Genomic DNA, 19,026 nt, shown 5'->3' with positions numbered 1-19,026 from the left:
GTTATATCAATTTCAACCAAGTACTGATGTTGTTCTCAAAGGTTGCTCAAATCTGGTCAATTTAATGAATAAGTCTTGTTATGGTTTAGACAATAGGATAACTCACAATTTTGTTTTACATATCAATAAAGTTGATCAATTATGTAGCATAGGAGGTTAGGCCATCCTTGTACACAACTATTAAATTTGGTGTTCAAATTAAACTTTGAAGCTTAATGCATCTGGTGTTAATAAAATGCCATTATGTTCATATTGTCAACTAGGAAAAAAAATCTTCTTTGAAAATTTTCCATTTCTATTTCTAAAGCACAACTTCTCTTGAATTGATTCATATAGACTTGTGAGGGCTAGCTCTTATAATGTCTTTGGAAGGATTCAAGTACTATATAGTGTTTGTAAATGATTTTTCTAGGTTTATGTGGATTTTTCCACTAAGTGTAAAGAGTGAAACTAGAGAAGTTTTTCTCAAATTTCAACTAGCTATTGGGAAGCAATTTTATAGGAATATTAAAACAATTTAAAGTGATTAGGTTGGGGAATTTAGAAGTCTCAATTTAACTTGGTTGAAACAGGTTTTACACTTCTTTTACAAGTTCACCTACCTTTATCCTTCTAGTGGCTTGCCATTCAGGCTACTGCTTTCTAGATAAACTGACTACCAACTCCTATTTTGTCTCCAAACTCACCTTACCAAATACTGTTCAAGGAATCCATTGATTATTCTTTTTTAAAAACCTTTGGGTGTGTTTGCTTTCCATACCTAATACCATATAAAAAAAATAAACTGAGTATTCATACATAAAAATGTGTTTCCATATGGTACAATTTACAACATAAAGGTTACCAATGCATGTCTTCAGTTGGTCGAGTTTTTATTTCGGCTAGTGTAAATTTTCATAAGAATGAATTCTCATTTCAAGATAACCCTCATTTTCTTTAGCACAATACTGCTGCAATCAGTCAATGAGCTTTAAAGAGTTTTTTCATTCCTTAAATCATAGATAAAAATATACCTATAAGTACTTCTTCTAAAAAGGCTTTGGAAAGCCTTTCTAGTCTTAATCCTAGCAAGGTTCAGGTCAAGAGTGATACTTAGGCTACAACAAACCTTGATATCTTGTTGAATCCTTCACAAACTTTAAAACATATGATCATGTCAAAAGCTCCAACTTGAATCCTTTACAAAATGTTGAAAAACTTATCCATACTACAAATTTAAATTCAGAATATTGTCTAAAAATTTTCAATCTATTGCCTACTATTAAACTTGATATGTTATCATTTCCATCTATCTCTTCATCCAGTAGTTTTCCTCCAATTCATCTTGAGGTTGCTCTATCAATAGAAGACATCTTATTATCCAAAAACAAAGTTAAGCACATATAGAATCAGAGTGTTTGAAACATCCAATGGTTACTAGGTTGAAGATTGGATCACTGCCTCCATTAAGAGTGTTTATTAATAACTTGAAAAATCAAGAGCTGATGGAACCAAAGAATGTTGTAGAAGCTTTGAGTAAACCTAATTGGTTTCAAGCAATGAAGGATGAGTTTTTAGCCTTGCTAAAGAATCGAACCTGGGAATTGGTTCCATAGGAAGCTAATATGAATGTTGTAGATCACAAGTGGGTGTTTAAAACAAAGCTAAAGGCAGATGACTCCTTACGAAAATTCAAAGTCAGGTTGGTGGCCAAAGGGTTCTTGGCATATATTATCTGGACATGTTGATGTTGCCTCTGCTTGAGATATTTCTATCAATTTTTGGATTTATCATATGTGTGAAATGTTATGCATGCTAATTAACCTCGTCAAGTCATGAGTTATGGCTTACATGCCATCATAGGTCAACATCATCATTTTGTAAGTGCAAGTATGCACAAGATAAGATAGGTTTTTTGTGTGAATTATATTTACCATATCAAACATGGGACAAACCCTTTGCCACATAGGTTGTTTATCATTCTCCCTAGGGGAGATAGGAGATTTAGTTTGAGAAGCATGAAACAACTCTTGAGTTACTTATAAGAGAAGTATTACCCCTACAGGTGCCACTGGGATAACATTGCCAAGTCAATATATGAACACTTTGATTTCATTGGCTAAACTAGTTATATGGGTCACCATTTATGAGGGTATAACATGTTGCCCCCCAATCATAGGTGTAGTTTGATTTTTTAGGGATGGTAGAGATGGTAAGCCATGACTATGGCCATACTCATTGGCACAATTAACGATATTCATTGATTGAGTGATTATTCTACTTGGTGATGCCATCAAGATTGAAATAATTAGTAAAAGAAAGATGAAAACTGAGGAAATAAAGAAAGCTTATTGTACATGCATTCTTTAACGTCAAATTGTTGATGCTGAAAATTATACTAATGAAAAGTACATCAAATAAGTGAGATTTGGGTGCAAGTATATAAATAACTAAAATTTGAGTAAGAGACAAGTGATTTTTACGTGGTCGAACTAAAATGAACTTTGTATAGGCCTAAGGCCATGTTGTTGTTATTAATATGGAGAAAGAAAAATTAAAGGGGAACCCTCCACCTCTCTAAACTCATTACAAAATTGTCTTCCTTTTATAAAGATAGAAAAAACTTTTAAGTTAGTACAATAATTTATAATAATGGTAAGATTGTAGTTTTCGAAGTGTAAGGAATAGTAAATATACTTTTGTTAGTTTATTGTTGAATTTTAAGAAAGTTTGTCCATAATTATAAAAAACTGATGTGTTTTTAGTGGTTGTTCTCTTTTGATGTGACTTTTAAGACTTTCAATTTTTACACTCAAAGTCGCTTCTCCTAAATAGCTAATTGTTAGACTTTTATCTACTAAAATAACTTCAAGTTAAAATAGAAGCTTTTGATTGCATAACACGAATGAAATCAATAATTTATTCAAAAATGTTAAAAGAAAAAGCAGATCAGAAGAATTCATAAATTTTAGTTCTCTCTTTTCTTTTATTATATTTTTTCTTAACTATAAATTATAATTTTGTATTTAAAACTAGAATCACCACATGTTATTAGGATCGCATACCGTGGAAGGAATTGTATGAACAAGAACAAGGAGTAGCACTTGCGAAGTTGGCTCCATGAATGAATTGTTGTTTTCCAGGTTGTAAATATGGTTACATGCAAGGCTGCACCAAGCAATCACAAAATGTCACTGATTTAATGATATTTCCATGAAGACAAAGAATTAATTTTAAACATAATTATTTATAAATTAGCTCACCAATGAAATTTGATAATGTTGTTAATTGTCATTATTTTGATTTCTAATTTCCTTATATTGTGTAAAAATTTAATTCAAGCTAATGAAATTATTTATTTTTTTACACTTAGGAAGCTTTGAGCATTTTCGGAGTAAGTTAGGCCAAGAAGTCTAAAACTAAAGCAGATTTACGAATCGACAAAATCCATGATGCTGACTAGGCGGGACACGTGAAATGACGAGAGCAGATTTCAAAATTTAAATTTGGACGTCCATATTAGCTAAGATATTTCAAAAAAGTCAAGATTTACTTCCTAGAAAAGGGATGATTATTAGCTGGAAAGGGGAAATATTTTAGATAAGGGATATATATAGATAAATATATTTTCTTAGAGATATATAGAGATTATTATCATCCTTATCTGATTTGGAGAATATATATCTTTATATATATATATTTTTTCTTTTTGGAGAAGAAGAGAGATTCTTTTGATCATTATCGCCATTTTCTTGAATCTGACCTAGAGGATTAGAGAGTTGAATATGACTTTCAGTGGCTGAATATTTTCTCTTGGTTAAAGGGATCTGAAACCATGAACTACAAATTGTGAGATTTTTGTTCTTTAATGCATCTTTTTTATTATTCAAGTATTGATTATCTTTCTGAATTATTTTTCATGATTGTGTTGATTGATTACTAAGACACGTGATTAGTTTATCAATTAATTTAATTTATTGCTAATTTAGGTGATGAATTCATAATTGTTCAATCCATCTTATCGAAGTGGCAACTGAGATTTATTGTTTGCTACATCAGGAACTGTAATTCCTAGAAAAATAATCAACTAGATTAAATGCAATGTCGTACGCTTGTGTTGTCTTGTTTCGTTAATCTTTTAATTTTTAATGCTATTGTTTAATTAAATTTAAGATCGTATCCAAGTTGTTAATCAATAAAAGTTAACTGGAATAAAAGTTAACTAATCATAAAAAAAGACAAATAATTAATACCACTATGAATATTTGAATAATTAATTTGAAACTTTTGAGTGTTGATAATCAATTGTAGTTTCAATTATGGGTATGACCTAGACTAAAGTTTGTTTAATTGATTATTTATTTTAGAATATTTTGTCGATTTTTATTTACTACTTTTAATTATGATTCATATTCAATTCAGAAACACCCCCCAGTTTCATTGCTTTGCGAGATAAGTAACGACTTACTAATTGAAACTCTTCGAGGAAACAATCTTTACTTTCCTTTACTATATTTTTGTTACAAGAATTTAGAATTTTAATTTAGGTGTCGATGACAGCATTTACCAAAATCAAAGATAAGACACCCATCACTAAATCGTCTTGTAGGAAACTTGAAGAAAGTCTCACCGTATGGAGGAAAATTTGCCTTGAAATGTATAGGATATGTTGACTTAAACTTATTGGGTCTTTTAGTAATATAGCAGAGTCTTGGGGAGTTTTTAGACATTATACATATGAAAGGCAGTCTTTTATCTGGAGATTAGTTTTAATAAAAAACTGGTTATTAAACCTATATTAGAGCAATAGACAAATCTGGAAGCTTGCTCTTCATTTTCCTTGTGTTCTCTCTACTAGGGGTTTTAGGAAATGCATAAATCCACTGATTTTTCTCTTAATCTAGTGGTTTAAGTCCTTGAGTCAGTGTATATGGTCATTGTAGCGCTTAGATTTGGAGAGGAATAGCGTGAGTAATACGAGATTGAGTTCCGTTCGCGTCTGTAATGCTAGATTGGCTTCAGAATCTATAAGTTATACTATATTCTTATTGATTCGTGGATTTGCTAGAGGATTCTAATCTGCCTTTGATGTAGGGTTCTAATCAATTGAACCCGAACCAAATAAATTGGTGTGTTGATTTGTGTATCATTTATCATACTATTCTTGTGCAATTCTTGATTGATAAATGATTTGGATCTCTGAGTAATATTCGAACTCGGTAATAATAAAACGTTATCAAAATGAATGTTGATATTGAGGAAGTCATTATTTCCTGGATCATACAAGGAGTCTCCAAACACAAACACTGCACGCTGTTTTGTAGACTATTTTTTAGAGTTGCTTGATGAGATGACGACATTAACACTTGCCAAAAATAGCGATACACAAAGACGAATCCTAGACTTTGCATAGCTAAAATGAATACAAGTATCCTCATTTCTCTGTTTTTCTACTTGGCCTTGGTGTTTAAGCATCTTACTTCATATACAACAAATGGTTTCACTGGCAATCATTGAATTCTTATGAACTGTTGCATGCATGGACCAAAGATGATAGACATAGCTGCAATGTGAAGGAGATGACACATAATATTCAGTGATTAACGTTTTCCCACCCAAAGATGTAGTGTGAAGGAGATGGCACATGATATTTAGTGATTAACATTATCCTATCCAAAGTCTGGCCGACAAACATTTTCTCACCAATTGAGTATATAAATTATTTTTTCCACCCAAAACTTGATTATATTAACCTAAAATTAATTGTAAAAGGGCATAATGATCATTTTGATTTTATATAATTTGAACAAAAAATTAAAATGAAAAAAAAAGGGTCATAAGAGGGAGGGAGAAGGGGAGACGACGGTTGTGGAGGAAGAGGGACAATGGCCTTTATACCACTAATTAAAATTAGAAGGCCAAAAGACTTATTGCCACCCAAGGTTTGGTCTCAACTCAAGTATCACCGTTTAAGTTTCAAAAACCTAAATATGTACCTTTTTGTTAAAATTTAAAAAAAGTAATTGATAAAAAATATATAAAGAATTTAAAATTTTATCTCATTTCTCCTCTCCCCTTCCCTCTAGTTTAAAAACTTAACATTTTTCTCTAGTCTCAGCTTTTTCATTTTTGAAAAGTTATATTTTCCCTTCTAGGGTTTATTTTTGTTCCTTACTTTTCTAACCACCATCTTTAGTCCAACCTCCCTTACTCTCGTCGACACTCTCTCTCTCACTTTTGATTCGTTCATCATTTGAAATATGTTCGTCTCTTATCATTAGCATTTGGTCATTTGGTTTATTTGTCAAGAATAAACCAAATTGTTTGATTCTGTCTTCCTTCGTCCTTGTGAAATCGTTTGTGTTGATTCTCTTCTTACTTTTTATCTCTCATCTCTGTTATATTTCCCTCATCTCCTTCATTTTCCTTTTTTCTCTCATTTCTATTATATTATAATTAATTAAGTTATAATTATCCAATACTAATCTAGTTATAATATGATATATTATTATGTAATTGAATTGGTAGTTAATTAAAAATTAATATTTAATTAAAAATCATCTAATCATTTATGTTTAAATTAGTGTTTATCATAAATGCACATAGCATGACTATGAAAACTTTGTACTTTCCTTTTTTATATTTCCAAATGAGTGTCATTATGATAAGAGACTAGCAACTCAAACTCGAAAAGTATTTGGTAAAAGTATTTGAAAAGTGATTATACAATTAGTTACAGGTTGTATGGAAATGTGGGTCGATAAAGGAATACGCCAAATCAGGAGACTTAGGTGCAAGTATATGGAAAGACACAATAAATAAATGAGATATAAACAATTTTTTACGGGGTAATTAATTAAAATAAGCAAATATTTTTCCGTTTATACATTTTTAGGCCAGCGAACAAATGTTTTACCAAAATAAGCAAACCAATATTTTTTTTCCACTAATACCCCTTTCTCATTTCACATAACTAATCCACTTGCGCAACTTTCATCTTATTTCACCGTCATCTCCTCTCTCAACGTTATTCTTCTATCAACACTTCAACGACAACATATTTTATGTGTGTTCTCTCTCTCATTCATCATCATCATATATCAAGTAAGTTTCTTTGCATTTCTTTTACATAAATAATAATATGTATTCAGAAAACTATAAAACTCATATATAAAAAGTTTAAAATTGTAATCAGCACCTCTTGACTGCTTAAATCTTTTTATAAATATTTACATTTTTGCATTCAATAGTTTTGTTAGCCAGATCTAAGTAAAAACGGAAATCGCAGTACATTCCTGGTTAATTGCGTGGTTTGCATTTTGCGTGGTATGTGTTTTGCGTGGTTTGCGATTTGCGCGGTTTGCGATTTGCGTGTTTGCGTTTTGTGTTTTGCTTTTTGCGTTTTGCATGTCTGCTTATCTCTTTTATAATTTCTTTGGTGCAGAAATATGGGTAATCTAATATATTTGTTTGGATATGGTGGACATTGGGTTAACCGAGGTGATAATAGTTTGAAATACGTTGGTGGAGTTCAAACATTTGTATCAGTTAGTAAAAAATTAAATTTTGATGGATTTGTAGAAGCAGTGTGTTCTCGTTTAGGCATTAATCAAAGTTGCAATATTGTAAAAATTTACATGCAAAATCCAACTACTTATAGTGATTTACCGTATTTGTTGAAGGATGATTTTGATATATGAATTATGATGAGGTTATCAAAGACACATAAAAGGGATCCGTTATTTCTTACAGTGTTTACAAGGCCTACAGAAGTCATAACCAATATGTAACAACAACGAACTGAACCTATGGATGATGCGATTAACTCTGTGGATAATATATATTGTGAGACACAACCAGAAGGTATGCCTGAAGGTGATGGGGTTGAGGTTATGATACATGATGAAATAAGAAGGCAACAAGACCTTTTACGGGGTACAACAGATAGATGTGATGAGATGGGTACTATTATGACAGAAAATTTTCAATCGGATGAGGAAGAATATAATGGTTATAATGATTGGGATAATGGGGGTGATGATTTTGAGGATAACGGAAGTGGTAATGATAATGGTGGTGATGAGGAATGTGATGATGCCGATGATGATAATAATGAAAACAGAGGTCACAACGGGGGTGGTCATGAAGCAGGAGTTGGTCCAAGTGGATTAGCTAAGGGAAGTTTGTTTCATAACACTTCAACAATGCATGACCAACCCATTCCTTTTAACATAGAAGTTACAAATCCTTTTTCCGGTGGTTCAGATCCTTACAGGGATGTCAAAAATGAAGGTATTACATTACATTCAGTTCCACCATGAGATGGGAGAATCAAAGTGAATGATCAGTTTACATCTAAACAGGTGTTGATAGATACGATATATAGGGATGTTTTAGAAAAAGGCTCTCAGATCAAGGTGGCTAGTTCGAACAAAAAAAGATGGGATATCAAATGTGCACACGCTCAATATAAATGAAAGGCAAGGGGAGTTAAATTACAAAACACAGATATTTTTGTATTACAGAAGTTAGAAACTCACACATGTCCTCGGGATGTGATAATGCCTCACCACAGGCAAGCAGGTAAACGAACACTTGGAAAAATATTACAATTTGTGTTTACCGCTTCTAACCGAATCTATAGGCCAAAAGACATTATAACGAATGTTGTAGATAGGTACAAAATAGATATCTCCTATACTCAAGTTTGGCGTGCTAAAAATTGGGCATTAAATGAGATTAGAGGTTCTCCTGAAGAGTCGTTCAAACAATTACTTGTATATTGTTATAATTTGGAACAAAAAAACCCTGACACCGTTACACACATTGACACTGATATAGATAATCGGTTTCGTTTTGTCTTTATGGCCTTAGGTTGCTTAATTAGAGCATTTTGAGAATATTGTTGTCCTGTCATTTGTATTGATGGATCTTTTTTAAAATGACGTTATTGGGGTACACTGTTTGTTGTTGTGGGTAAAGATAGAAACAACCAAATTTATCCTTTGGCATTTGGTGTGGGAGGAAAGGAAGAAACGTTGACTTGGACCCCCTTTATGAGAGCATTACATGGGTGTATAGGCGATATTCCAGATTTGGCCATCATTTTGGATAGACATCATGCTATCATTCACTCCGTGCGAGAAGTGTTCCCAAATGCACACCACAGTTGGTGTAACCATCATATAAAAGGTAATATGTGAAGCAAGTATAAACAAATAAAACATATAGATGGGTTGTTTTGGCGAGCAGCGAAAGCTTATCGAACACCAGATTTTGAGGATGCAATGCGAATGATTAATGATGAAAATCCTTCAGTAGGTGCATATTTACAGGGTATAGACCATAGACGTTGGGCCTGTGCTTATTTCCCAGGTATTCGGTATAATATAATGACAACAAATATTGCTGAGTCTTTTAATGCCTTAACACGACACACACGAAAATTACCAGTTATGATGCTACTTGAGTTTTTGCGTTCCACCATTCAGAAATGGTTTTACTCCCAACGCACTATGGCAGGTTTGTATAATTTTTTACTACTTTTGTGCATGATGTTTAAATGTACACTTATAATATATATTTGTAATCATGCAGAGACTTCTACTAATAAACTCACTTCGTAGGCTGAGGAGAAAATAACAGGTCATATCCTAAAATCAGCTAACATGGTTGTCAAACCAATAACTATGCACCGATATGAAGCCCACGATATGGCCCAATCGATCGCTATAGTGGATCTATCTGTGCAGGAGTGTAGCTGTAAGAAATTTCAATTGTCACATATTCTGTGTACACACGTTGTAACCGTGGCCAGGTTTCAGAATCTTTCTTATTGTTATCAATGGGTAAGTAAATACTATTCAACCGAATATTGGCAAGCAGTATATAAAGAGAGTGTTGAACCACTAGGAGATCCTTCTGAATGGTTATGTCTGGAGAATCTTCCCACGATCCAGCCACCTCTAATGCATAATTGACGTTCAGGTTGACCATCAGAACAAAGAAGGAGACCATCGCAGGGGGAGAAAGTACGTCAACCTGTTTGTAGTCGGTGTCGCGAGCGTGGGCATACCAGAATTACTTGTACGAACCCTATATAAAAGGCAAGGCGAGGTATCAAATTGCTTGTATTGTACGTCCAAGTATCAAATTGCTATATATTACATTTGCATTTCAGGTTTTTTTTTTAAACTATAATGTTTTGTATTATTCTGTTGCAGATGTTTAGGATGTGTAATTTGAGGTGAATGGGCAGTACAGCATAAATCTCCAGATGTTTGGAACTGTGGGAAATTACTTTTTTTGTTTGGAACATTCACTTTGTCCATTAAACTATAATGTTATTTTTTGTTTTGTATTAATGGATGGTTTTTGTACATTAAACTATAATGTTTTTTCTCTGTTTTGTATTAATAGATGGTAATTTCTGTGAAGTGCATTATTGCTTAGATGTGTTTTAAAATAAGGGATGATAAAAGAATGTGAAAAGTATTTTGATATCATGCCTATAATGGGTAAACTATATAAAAGGTAATATTTTTAAAAAAATTTGGCATAGTCTCCCCTATATTATTACCATTATCCAAATCTTCTTCCTCCTGTTTACATTTTATCCAAAAATGCACTTCAATATCAATCCAATCAATCCAACCAAACTCCGTACCAAAGCATGAATAATATGAAACATCAATAAAATACTATCATGCTAAGCAACATAACATAATAATAAATATATATTGACTATTTACACATACAACCCAAAAAATTTATAAATATACATAACTATGAAACAAAATCAACAAGTGCGTCTGTGAGCAAAAATCTTAGACGCGATCATCCTGCGCAAAGGAATAGTGTCAGAGGATGTATAGTCAAATGTCCGACCGATGGCTAAATACTCTATCATCAAAAGTATGAATACTCCATAATCACTAGAGTTTTTGCCTTGTTGTGGAACATCAGTACATCGCATCAACGTGAATGGCTCTAAGTTAGGGTTATCACCCCTAACCTCCCAGTATCTAGTGGCATTAATGATAGCCGGAAGGTGTTGATATCGTGCCATCATGTTAATGAACTTATCCGTGGAAGATATGAAGTTAGTTGAAGAGTCATATACGGTAAAAGTCCACGCTTTGAGATCAATTTCCCCACACGCCCAATGTTGACAATCATAATTGATAGGAATGTACACTTGTAAAAGCAATAACAAAAATTTAATAAATAACATAACATAATCTTAATTAAAATACTCTAATATATAACATTTTAAATACTTTGTCAACTTTCGCCCATGCAACGTATCTCATATCCCTTTCCCGTTGTACATGTTGTGGACTGATCCCTTCGATAGGATCTAGTAATAGTCGAGGCCATTGAAAGTTGTCAACATCAACCATTTCTCGATCTTGTAAAATACGTGGTAGCCAACCATCCCAAAACGTATCAACACATGTCCAATTAGCAATGGGATACGAATGACGCAACATCACTAAGTAATTATCCATATGCTAAAAAAACAACATAAACATAAATTATAATTACTTTGTTTATAGTAATGAAATCTTATAAATATAAAAATATATTGATAATTTAGTCACCTTATCCGTTAACCACTTGTTTTTAGTGCAAATGTTGTCCCACCAGTCAAGCTTCTTACAAGACCCATGCAAATAAGTCAAAGTTGTATCGTTATTGTCAGCATTATCATACCATTGGTCAAAATCAATATTTATTTGTTAGTTCCCTTCTCGTGGTCGACGTTGTCTCATAGGATCAGTAAAAGGGCTGAGTAGTGTCTGCCCTTTCTTGATAATTCTTCCCCATAATGTCCTTCGGGTATTCGACCGAGGTTGAAGTGGTGTTTCTGTAGGTCTACACTTAGTAACTATCTCGGAATAATCAGGTGGACAAACATCATCATCTTGGGCCACCTCAAAAATGACCTCTGCTGACTCATCCTGTGTTATCATGAAAGATTATAATTAACATCGTCTCATTTTAAATATAAAACATATGATTTTGGCATTTATACTAACCTCATCTCCAGGGGTGGCATAAAGCATACGTTGCATATCAGAAACTTTTGTTTCAATTGATGTTTGTCGCTCTTCAAAGTGTCTAAAACGTTCTTCCACTGTTTCCATGAATCTACGTAGCATTTCCTCAATACGAACATATTCAGTAGTAGATGTGGATGCAGTATGTGTAACACTAGGGAATCTTCTTGTAGTCTGGCGAGGAGACATTGATGTTCGATGTGTGGATTGATGCTCCGACTTAGTAACCGGTGGTGGAGTCCATCCAGACTTTACTAGACTATATACATATGTGTTTTGACGTATAGGGTGAGGAGATTGGATTGCACCACTAGATTGAATAGGGATACGATCATCATCAGATTCTTTTGTGTACCCCATGTAATCCATAACTTCTTTAAACCGAACAGATTGCTTCTCCTCAACAGATAGAATCAAGACAGGAGAGACAACATTCTAATAAATATTTTAATAAATGTATCAATTTTCTATATAACAAATTAACTTATTTTTTAATATCAAAAATATATTAATAGACCTGAGAAGTTTCAAATAGGCTGTTAACAAGATCCCACCCTGGTCGCTCAAGTGACTTCCATCCTAACATACGAGGAATTCTATCTGTAGACTTGCAAGCTACGAAACCCCCCAAGTTACTCATAGTTTCATATATCCATAGTTGCATCCCATATAAAGATAAAATTTATGAAATAAATAACTTAAGCATCAAAAGAGTAAAAATAATATAAATCATATTTATTTATAAGGATACCTGAAATGCAACTGTAAATCCCATTAATGCATAACATTGCACTGGAATATCTGGATCGTATGCTCGATGATCATTCATAACTTCTTCATATTGTTTCTCTACTGCTCGGCTCATTGATTCTGCAGTCAACTTCCAAACCATAGTCCCCCACGGAAATCTATTGAAACTATCTCAATCATCTACTAATTGTAATATATGTTTTGATACTACTCTTCGATTATCTGCTCCTAATAATTCATAATGTATCAGATATAATACAGCTATCTTCACAGCATCTTCATCATTGTTTCCCTACGCCTTAGACATGAAACTTTTACCTAGATCCTCATGAGTCACTGATTTACCACTTCGAAAGTATTTGTTTTTAAAATTCAATGAATCTGTAGTTATGTATTCAATCATATCTGATTCTGTACTAAACCTTAACCCAGTAATCATAGCAAACTCAATCGGACTAAATCTACAATCAACCCCATTTAATCAAAGACAAAACACTTCTCCCAACTCATCCTTATTCACTTGTCGAAATAATACACTATGTAATAAAGTTGAACTCTATCCATGCACTTTAAAATCCAAAAAATGCCCAAAACATGTTTGTCTAAATAATATTTTCTGCTGTGAATTTAATTTTGCTCTTATATGTTGTATCGTATCCTTGTGACTTCGAATATTAATAGTAACTCTAAAATCATGCGCATTATGAAATCGTCTCTCGCCCACTTGATTATTAATTAGAAATTTCTGAAAAAACACGTTTAAAAATGAAATGATATGAGTTTGATTCAATAAATTTTAAATTTAAACAATTGCAAAGGTGATATCGCAGTCCAAAACGTATTTTGCGCGATTTTGCGCGGTTTGCGTTGCATGGTTTACGCAGTTAGCGCGGTTTGCGTAGTTAGCGTTACGCGGTTTGCGCAGTAAGCGCGATTTGGGTTACGCGGTTTGCGCAGTAAGAGCGGTTTGCGTTACACAGTGAGTGCGGTGTGCGTTTTGCGCGGCTACCGTCTTTTGCGACACTGCAAATTTGCGTCGCTTTCGTCTTTCGACGGCTACACTTCCAGCCATCTATTACCATTTCAAACATTCTCAAAACGCAGATATATATAATTCGACAGATTTAGGGTTTTACTGTACAAACCCTAGCCACCGTCGTAACCATTATAACTACCATTATATCCACCGTAAACCTCCGTAAATCGACGCACATTCTCATAATCCATTCAATCAATAACATCCCAACATTAACATCCCAATATTAAGCCATACCAACAATAAATTATTTACAACTGATCGATGGAGATTACATAAACCAAATAAATAAAATAAATACAAATGGTAACTAACCTGTGAAACCATTGTTGATATATATTACCACTTCTCCAGATTTTGGCTGTTTTTACTGTTTTTACAATATTCGCCGGTGATTCTTGCTCTATATTTTCATATTTCTGATTTCGGCCTTCTCTTTTCCGTTTTCGGCAAAGTAACTTTCAAAATATTTCATTTTTGGATTTTACTAGGGTTTTTAACGTAAGGGTAAAACAGGTAAAAAAATATTGGTTTGCTTATTTTGGTAAAATATTTGTTCGCTGGCCTAAAAACGTATAAACGGAAAGATATTTACTTATTTTAATTAATTACCCATTTTTTACGTGGTTGGTTTGGTCAGAAAAATTAATAACCTTCATCTATGGTATTTTTATTGAATTGATAGAAGAAGAATATACTATCAATAATAAAAAATGAACAATTAAAATGTGTATAGCTAATTTTTCATACCCATATCTATACATACTGTTTATATTTATAGTCTATGGTGTTGTTGTGTCTGAGACCTGATCCCATAATTTGCAAGTTAGGGTACTTCTTTGTCATTATTTATTAGTTGCTACACACAAAAAATAAAAAAATCACTTAATAAATAAATGACACATGAACAATCACAATCTATAACTAACTAGATGGTAGTAAATATGCATGTGAAGTCATTTCAAAACATATGATGTTCTGTGAGTCACATCTCTTGTTCACAATTAGGTATTTGATACATAATTAAGTATTACTTTCAACCTTCCATAAATTTTCCCCGCTATATCCCAAAATGCTTATAATGCTTATAAGAGATCTATCACGTCTTTACGTTAGTCCTAAAGTTATCTTGTAGCCTTTGAAAACCCTAATCATTTCAATTTATGCCTTGTTCGTCTACCTTTATTAAGGTAAGATCTTTTGCCGTTGTTGTACTATTCATGGGCTGCTTCCCCTTTTCGACGACTGTTGGCTTCACAAACTTTTTAATGCTCTCCCGAAAACTTTTTGCTTCGAAAATGTATGAAGAGCAAATAATCTCTTTATTAGTTGTCACTTAATAAATAAATGACACATGAACAATCACAATCTATAACTAACTAGATTAGTAAATAACTCTTATTTGATACATAATTTTTTTTCAACCTTCCATAAATTTTGCTATATCCCAAAATGCTTATAATGCTTATAAGAGATCTATCTTGTCTTTACATTAGTCCTAAAGTTATCTTGTAGCCTTTGAAAACCCTAATCATTTCAATTCATGCCTTGTTCGTCTACCTTTATTAAGGTAAGATCTTTTGCCGTTGTTGTACTATTCATGGGCTGCTTCCCCTTTTCGACGACTGTTGGCTTCACAAACTTTTTAATGCTCTCCCGAAAACTTTTTGCTTCGAAAATTTATGAAGAGCAAATAATCTCTTTAGTCTAAAATTAAAATTTTTAAAACTCTTTTAAAATTTCTTTTTTTTTTTTTTTTACTTGCTAAAAACCTCTTTGAAAAATTTTATCAAGACACGTAATTTTTTAAAAATTATAGTTTGCGTCCTAAACTTAAAAAGAGAAAATAAAATAGAGAAAAAAAAATAAAGAAAAAAATAAGTGAAAAAAATTGATATATTTATGTGAAAAAACATTTTTATTTTTTTATTTAATAAAATTTATTAAGAAAAATAATACCTGAAAATTTTATTTTTTTAACCTTGATGAACAAGAATTTATCATCTCAACAAATTTGAGTGAGAAATAACCTTTTGGCAGTTAGATAATGAGAAGAAAGAACAATATCATCTCAATGCTGACCCTCAATTAAACAAGTATCGATACGCAGTGGTTATAAAGATGGTGTTTGACAAGTCAAATAGATTGAGCCAGCATAAAAAATGATTTAATCTGGAATGACACGCCTGCTATTGTAGTGGACCATGCCAAACTTATGTGGGTCTAGACATCAGGCCACTCATACTGTGAAAGGTAGAAAAAAAAGTTCACTATAATTGATGAAAAACTTGCAAAGTACAGCATATTTCTTTGCAATCAAGCTCTCTCTCAATCTCACAAAACTCTCCCTCTGATAATCCTTTTTTTCTTCACCTCTCCACATACAACACACACCAAAACCAACAATAGATAAAGCAAAAACAAGGCATGAATAACATAATACACATATTTAATTTTCTCTCACAAGTTTGTCAGAATCCAGCCTCAGTAGATTCTAAAAAGTCATTAAGTTTGAAACTAAATATCACACAAACAATTTTTACTAAAACTGTTTACGCTTGCTGGTAACAAGCTTATTGAGCCAGATTTAATAAAGTTACGCATGCATAAACAGATCATCATCAGCTAAGTTGCTAATCTCAGGTTCGTCAAATTCAAATAGTTGTTTCATGCTCAGGGGCCATGTAACATTTGGGTTTCCACTCCATAACAGCTGTTCCAGTTGAGAGTTGGCATGTTCAGTAGGATGGTGACCATCAAAAAACAAGTGGTCATTAGGATTAGTGCATAAATCATATTCCGCAATTCCACAATTGCTTCCATGATATACCCCACTGCCACAACACGCTTTGTATCCTTCTTTGAAACCTTCAAAACAGTTCATTGCTTAATTCATTGGCTTAATGTATGCACAACAAAAAAAATTGTCATAAGTGAGAGGAAAATAATTAACAGATAAATATTTAGTGGTTATAAGTGTTATTTTCACGATTTTACTAATAAATTATTTATATTCTCATAAAAATAAATAGATTTATTACTTTAATAAAGAGAAATAATTGTTAAAAATTTATTTTTCATCGTTAAAAAGTTTTAACAATGGCAAATTCTTTTCATCACTTATAGATATAGCTTTTACCGTTAAAAAATATTTTCATAGTTAATATTTTTAACAAAAAGCTACAATGACAAATAACAAGATTTTTTCCATCCTTAAAATAAAAAGAAATAGACTTTTAACCGTCTTTTTTTCCCTTTGTTAAAATTATATTTATTTAATTTTAACAAGAGTATAAATAATTAGTCTTCAAAATCATGAAAATAGTATTTATAATGATCAAATATTTATCTATTAGTTATTTTTCTCTCATTAATACCAGTTTTTTTTTTTAAAGTTATGTATGCATAATTAATTACTCTAGAGCCTATCAAAAGAAATATAAAATAAAAAATTATGGTCAAAACCTACCATACTTGGAGAAATTCTTGATTCTATCGAGAAGGGAATTGTAGAAATCAAAAATCAAATACTTGAATCCTGATAACTGACTCTCTAGCTTCCTGCAAACATTAGATAAAGCATTGTTGTGCAATGTTGCTAATGCTAACATTTCTTCTTCGCATTGAGGGCCGCTGAGATTATAATCTTGTCGAACTGCTGGAAAGCAGCCCACGGGTGCAACGTTTTGAAAAGCAAATCTCCTTCCCCCTACTTTGTATATTTCCTAAGGCCAAAAGATTAATAAAGATAAATAAGAAACAAAAGCCCAACAACTTTTTGTATTGGTGACTGTAAAGAGAGAATCTTACCTTGATGGCATTCGTTATGTTTCCGATAACCCAATTTACGTATTCCAACTTCATTGATTCTGTAGCATTTGGGTAATCAGATTTGAAGTGTTCATAATCAACACCTCCAATGCTAGAGAGGTACACTGCATTTGTTAGCAATTTCTTTGCCTCTGCATTTCCTAATTGTTGCGTCAATGTATTGACCACATTCATGAACAAGCTTAGCTGTCTTTCAAGGTTGAGCTGCGAAAAATTCGAAGCAGAGTCAACAAGTAATAGAGGAAAGATTTTTGCTTATCATATTCTTGCATTAAGTCCTATTTCAAACTTATTATTTCAGTTTTCCCTTTCGGTTTTCATTTGGAATCATAAATAAAGATCGTATGATAAATGTTTAATAAACTAACAATATGCGGTATTTGTATTTAAAACTTGAATCACCACATGATATTAGGATTTGGAGGAGGTCGCATGGACATTAAGTAGCTCACATACTGCGGCTGCAATTGTCATAACGAGAAGTGAGATTTAGGTGCAAGTGTGTGACATAAGACAAGTGAATTTTATGTGGTTCAGCTAAAATAAGCATTGTATAGGGTTATGTCATGCTGTTGTAATTAATATGTTGAAAGAATCCCCCCCATAACTCATGAAAATTGTCTTCCATGCTTATGAATTAATACAATAGCTTACAATAATGATGTGATAGTTGTTTCTGCAGTGTAAAAAACAGTAAATATACTCTCACCGGTTTCGGTTTAATTATAAGAAAATGGAATCATAATGTTAGAAAATTGATATGTTTGTAAAGGTCGTGCTCTTTCGATGTGACATTTAAGACATTTCAAACCTCTATGCCCGAAGTTGCTTCTCGTAAGTTTTTAATTGTTAGACTTCTATTTATCCACTCAAATGACTTTGAAGCATGTTAATCAAATCGTATATTGAAGATCTAATTTTTTGTATCAAGTATCTAGTCGTATCGTATGATAAATTTAAAAAAATAGTAAAATATTAATAAAATAATTAAAATATTATAATTGATATATTATTATTTTGAAAATTATCACAAATACCTTTAAAAATTTTAAATTTTCTATATACATCTATATTACATCATAATTTTTCTAAAAAAATGTATCGATCTGTATCAGTAAAATATATCGTATCATATAATACGTCCACTATATAGTATTAATTCAATATATTTTATAATACAGATCATTTTTCTTTTGTATCGTAAGATACGTATTGTGTATCGTATAATACTTATAACTATGTTTTGAAGAGTTATTATAGAAGCTTTTGACTGAGAATTACCAAAGAAATTAATAATTTTTTCAAAAATGTTAAAAGAAAAACAGATCAGAGGAATTCATAAATTCTAGTTTAATTTTCCCTTTGAAT

The 19,026-nt window shown here is 32.1% G+C and overlaps 1 protein-coding gene across 3 annotated transcripts in view; it reads right to left on the bottom strand.

Moving 5' to 3' along the window:
* The window catches only part of LOC123197379 (GDSL lipase-like), a 35,008-nt gene that overhangs the window by 15,337 nt on the left and 645 nt on the right, over positions 1-19,026 (bottom strand). The window contains exons 3-5 of one of the 3 annotated variants that reach the window (XM_044611648.1): positions 17,638-17,862; positions 17,297-17,552; positions 16,238-16,695 (exon numbers count right to left, since the gene is read on the bottom strand). The exons of the other annotated variants lie outside the window; for them this stretch is intronic. Of the exons in view, the coding sequence (XP_044467583.1) occupies positions 16,424-16,695; positions 17,297-17,552; positions 17,638-17,862 (753 nt within the window). The 3' untranslated portion in view covers positions 16,238-16,423. Of the gene's footprint in view, positions 1-16,237; positions 16,696-17,296; positions 17,553-17,637; positions 17,863-19,026 lie in introns of those variants that run through there. 3 annotated transcript variants of the gene reach the window in all.

The sequence above is a fragment of the Mangifera indica genome, chromosome 15, assembly GCF_011075055.1.
Source record: "Mangifera indica cultivar Alphonso chromosome 15, CATAS_Mindica_2.1, whole genome shotgun sequence".
NCBI lineage: Eukaryota > Viridiplantae > Streptophyta > Magnoliopsida > Sapindales > Anacardiaceae > Mangifera > Mangifera indica.
The sequence above is the reverse complement of the archived record's forward strand: the minus strand, read 5'-3'. Positions and strand labels throughout refer to the sequence as shown.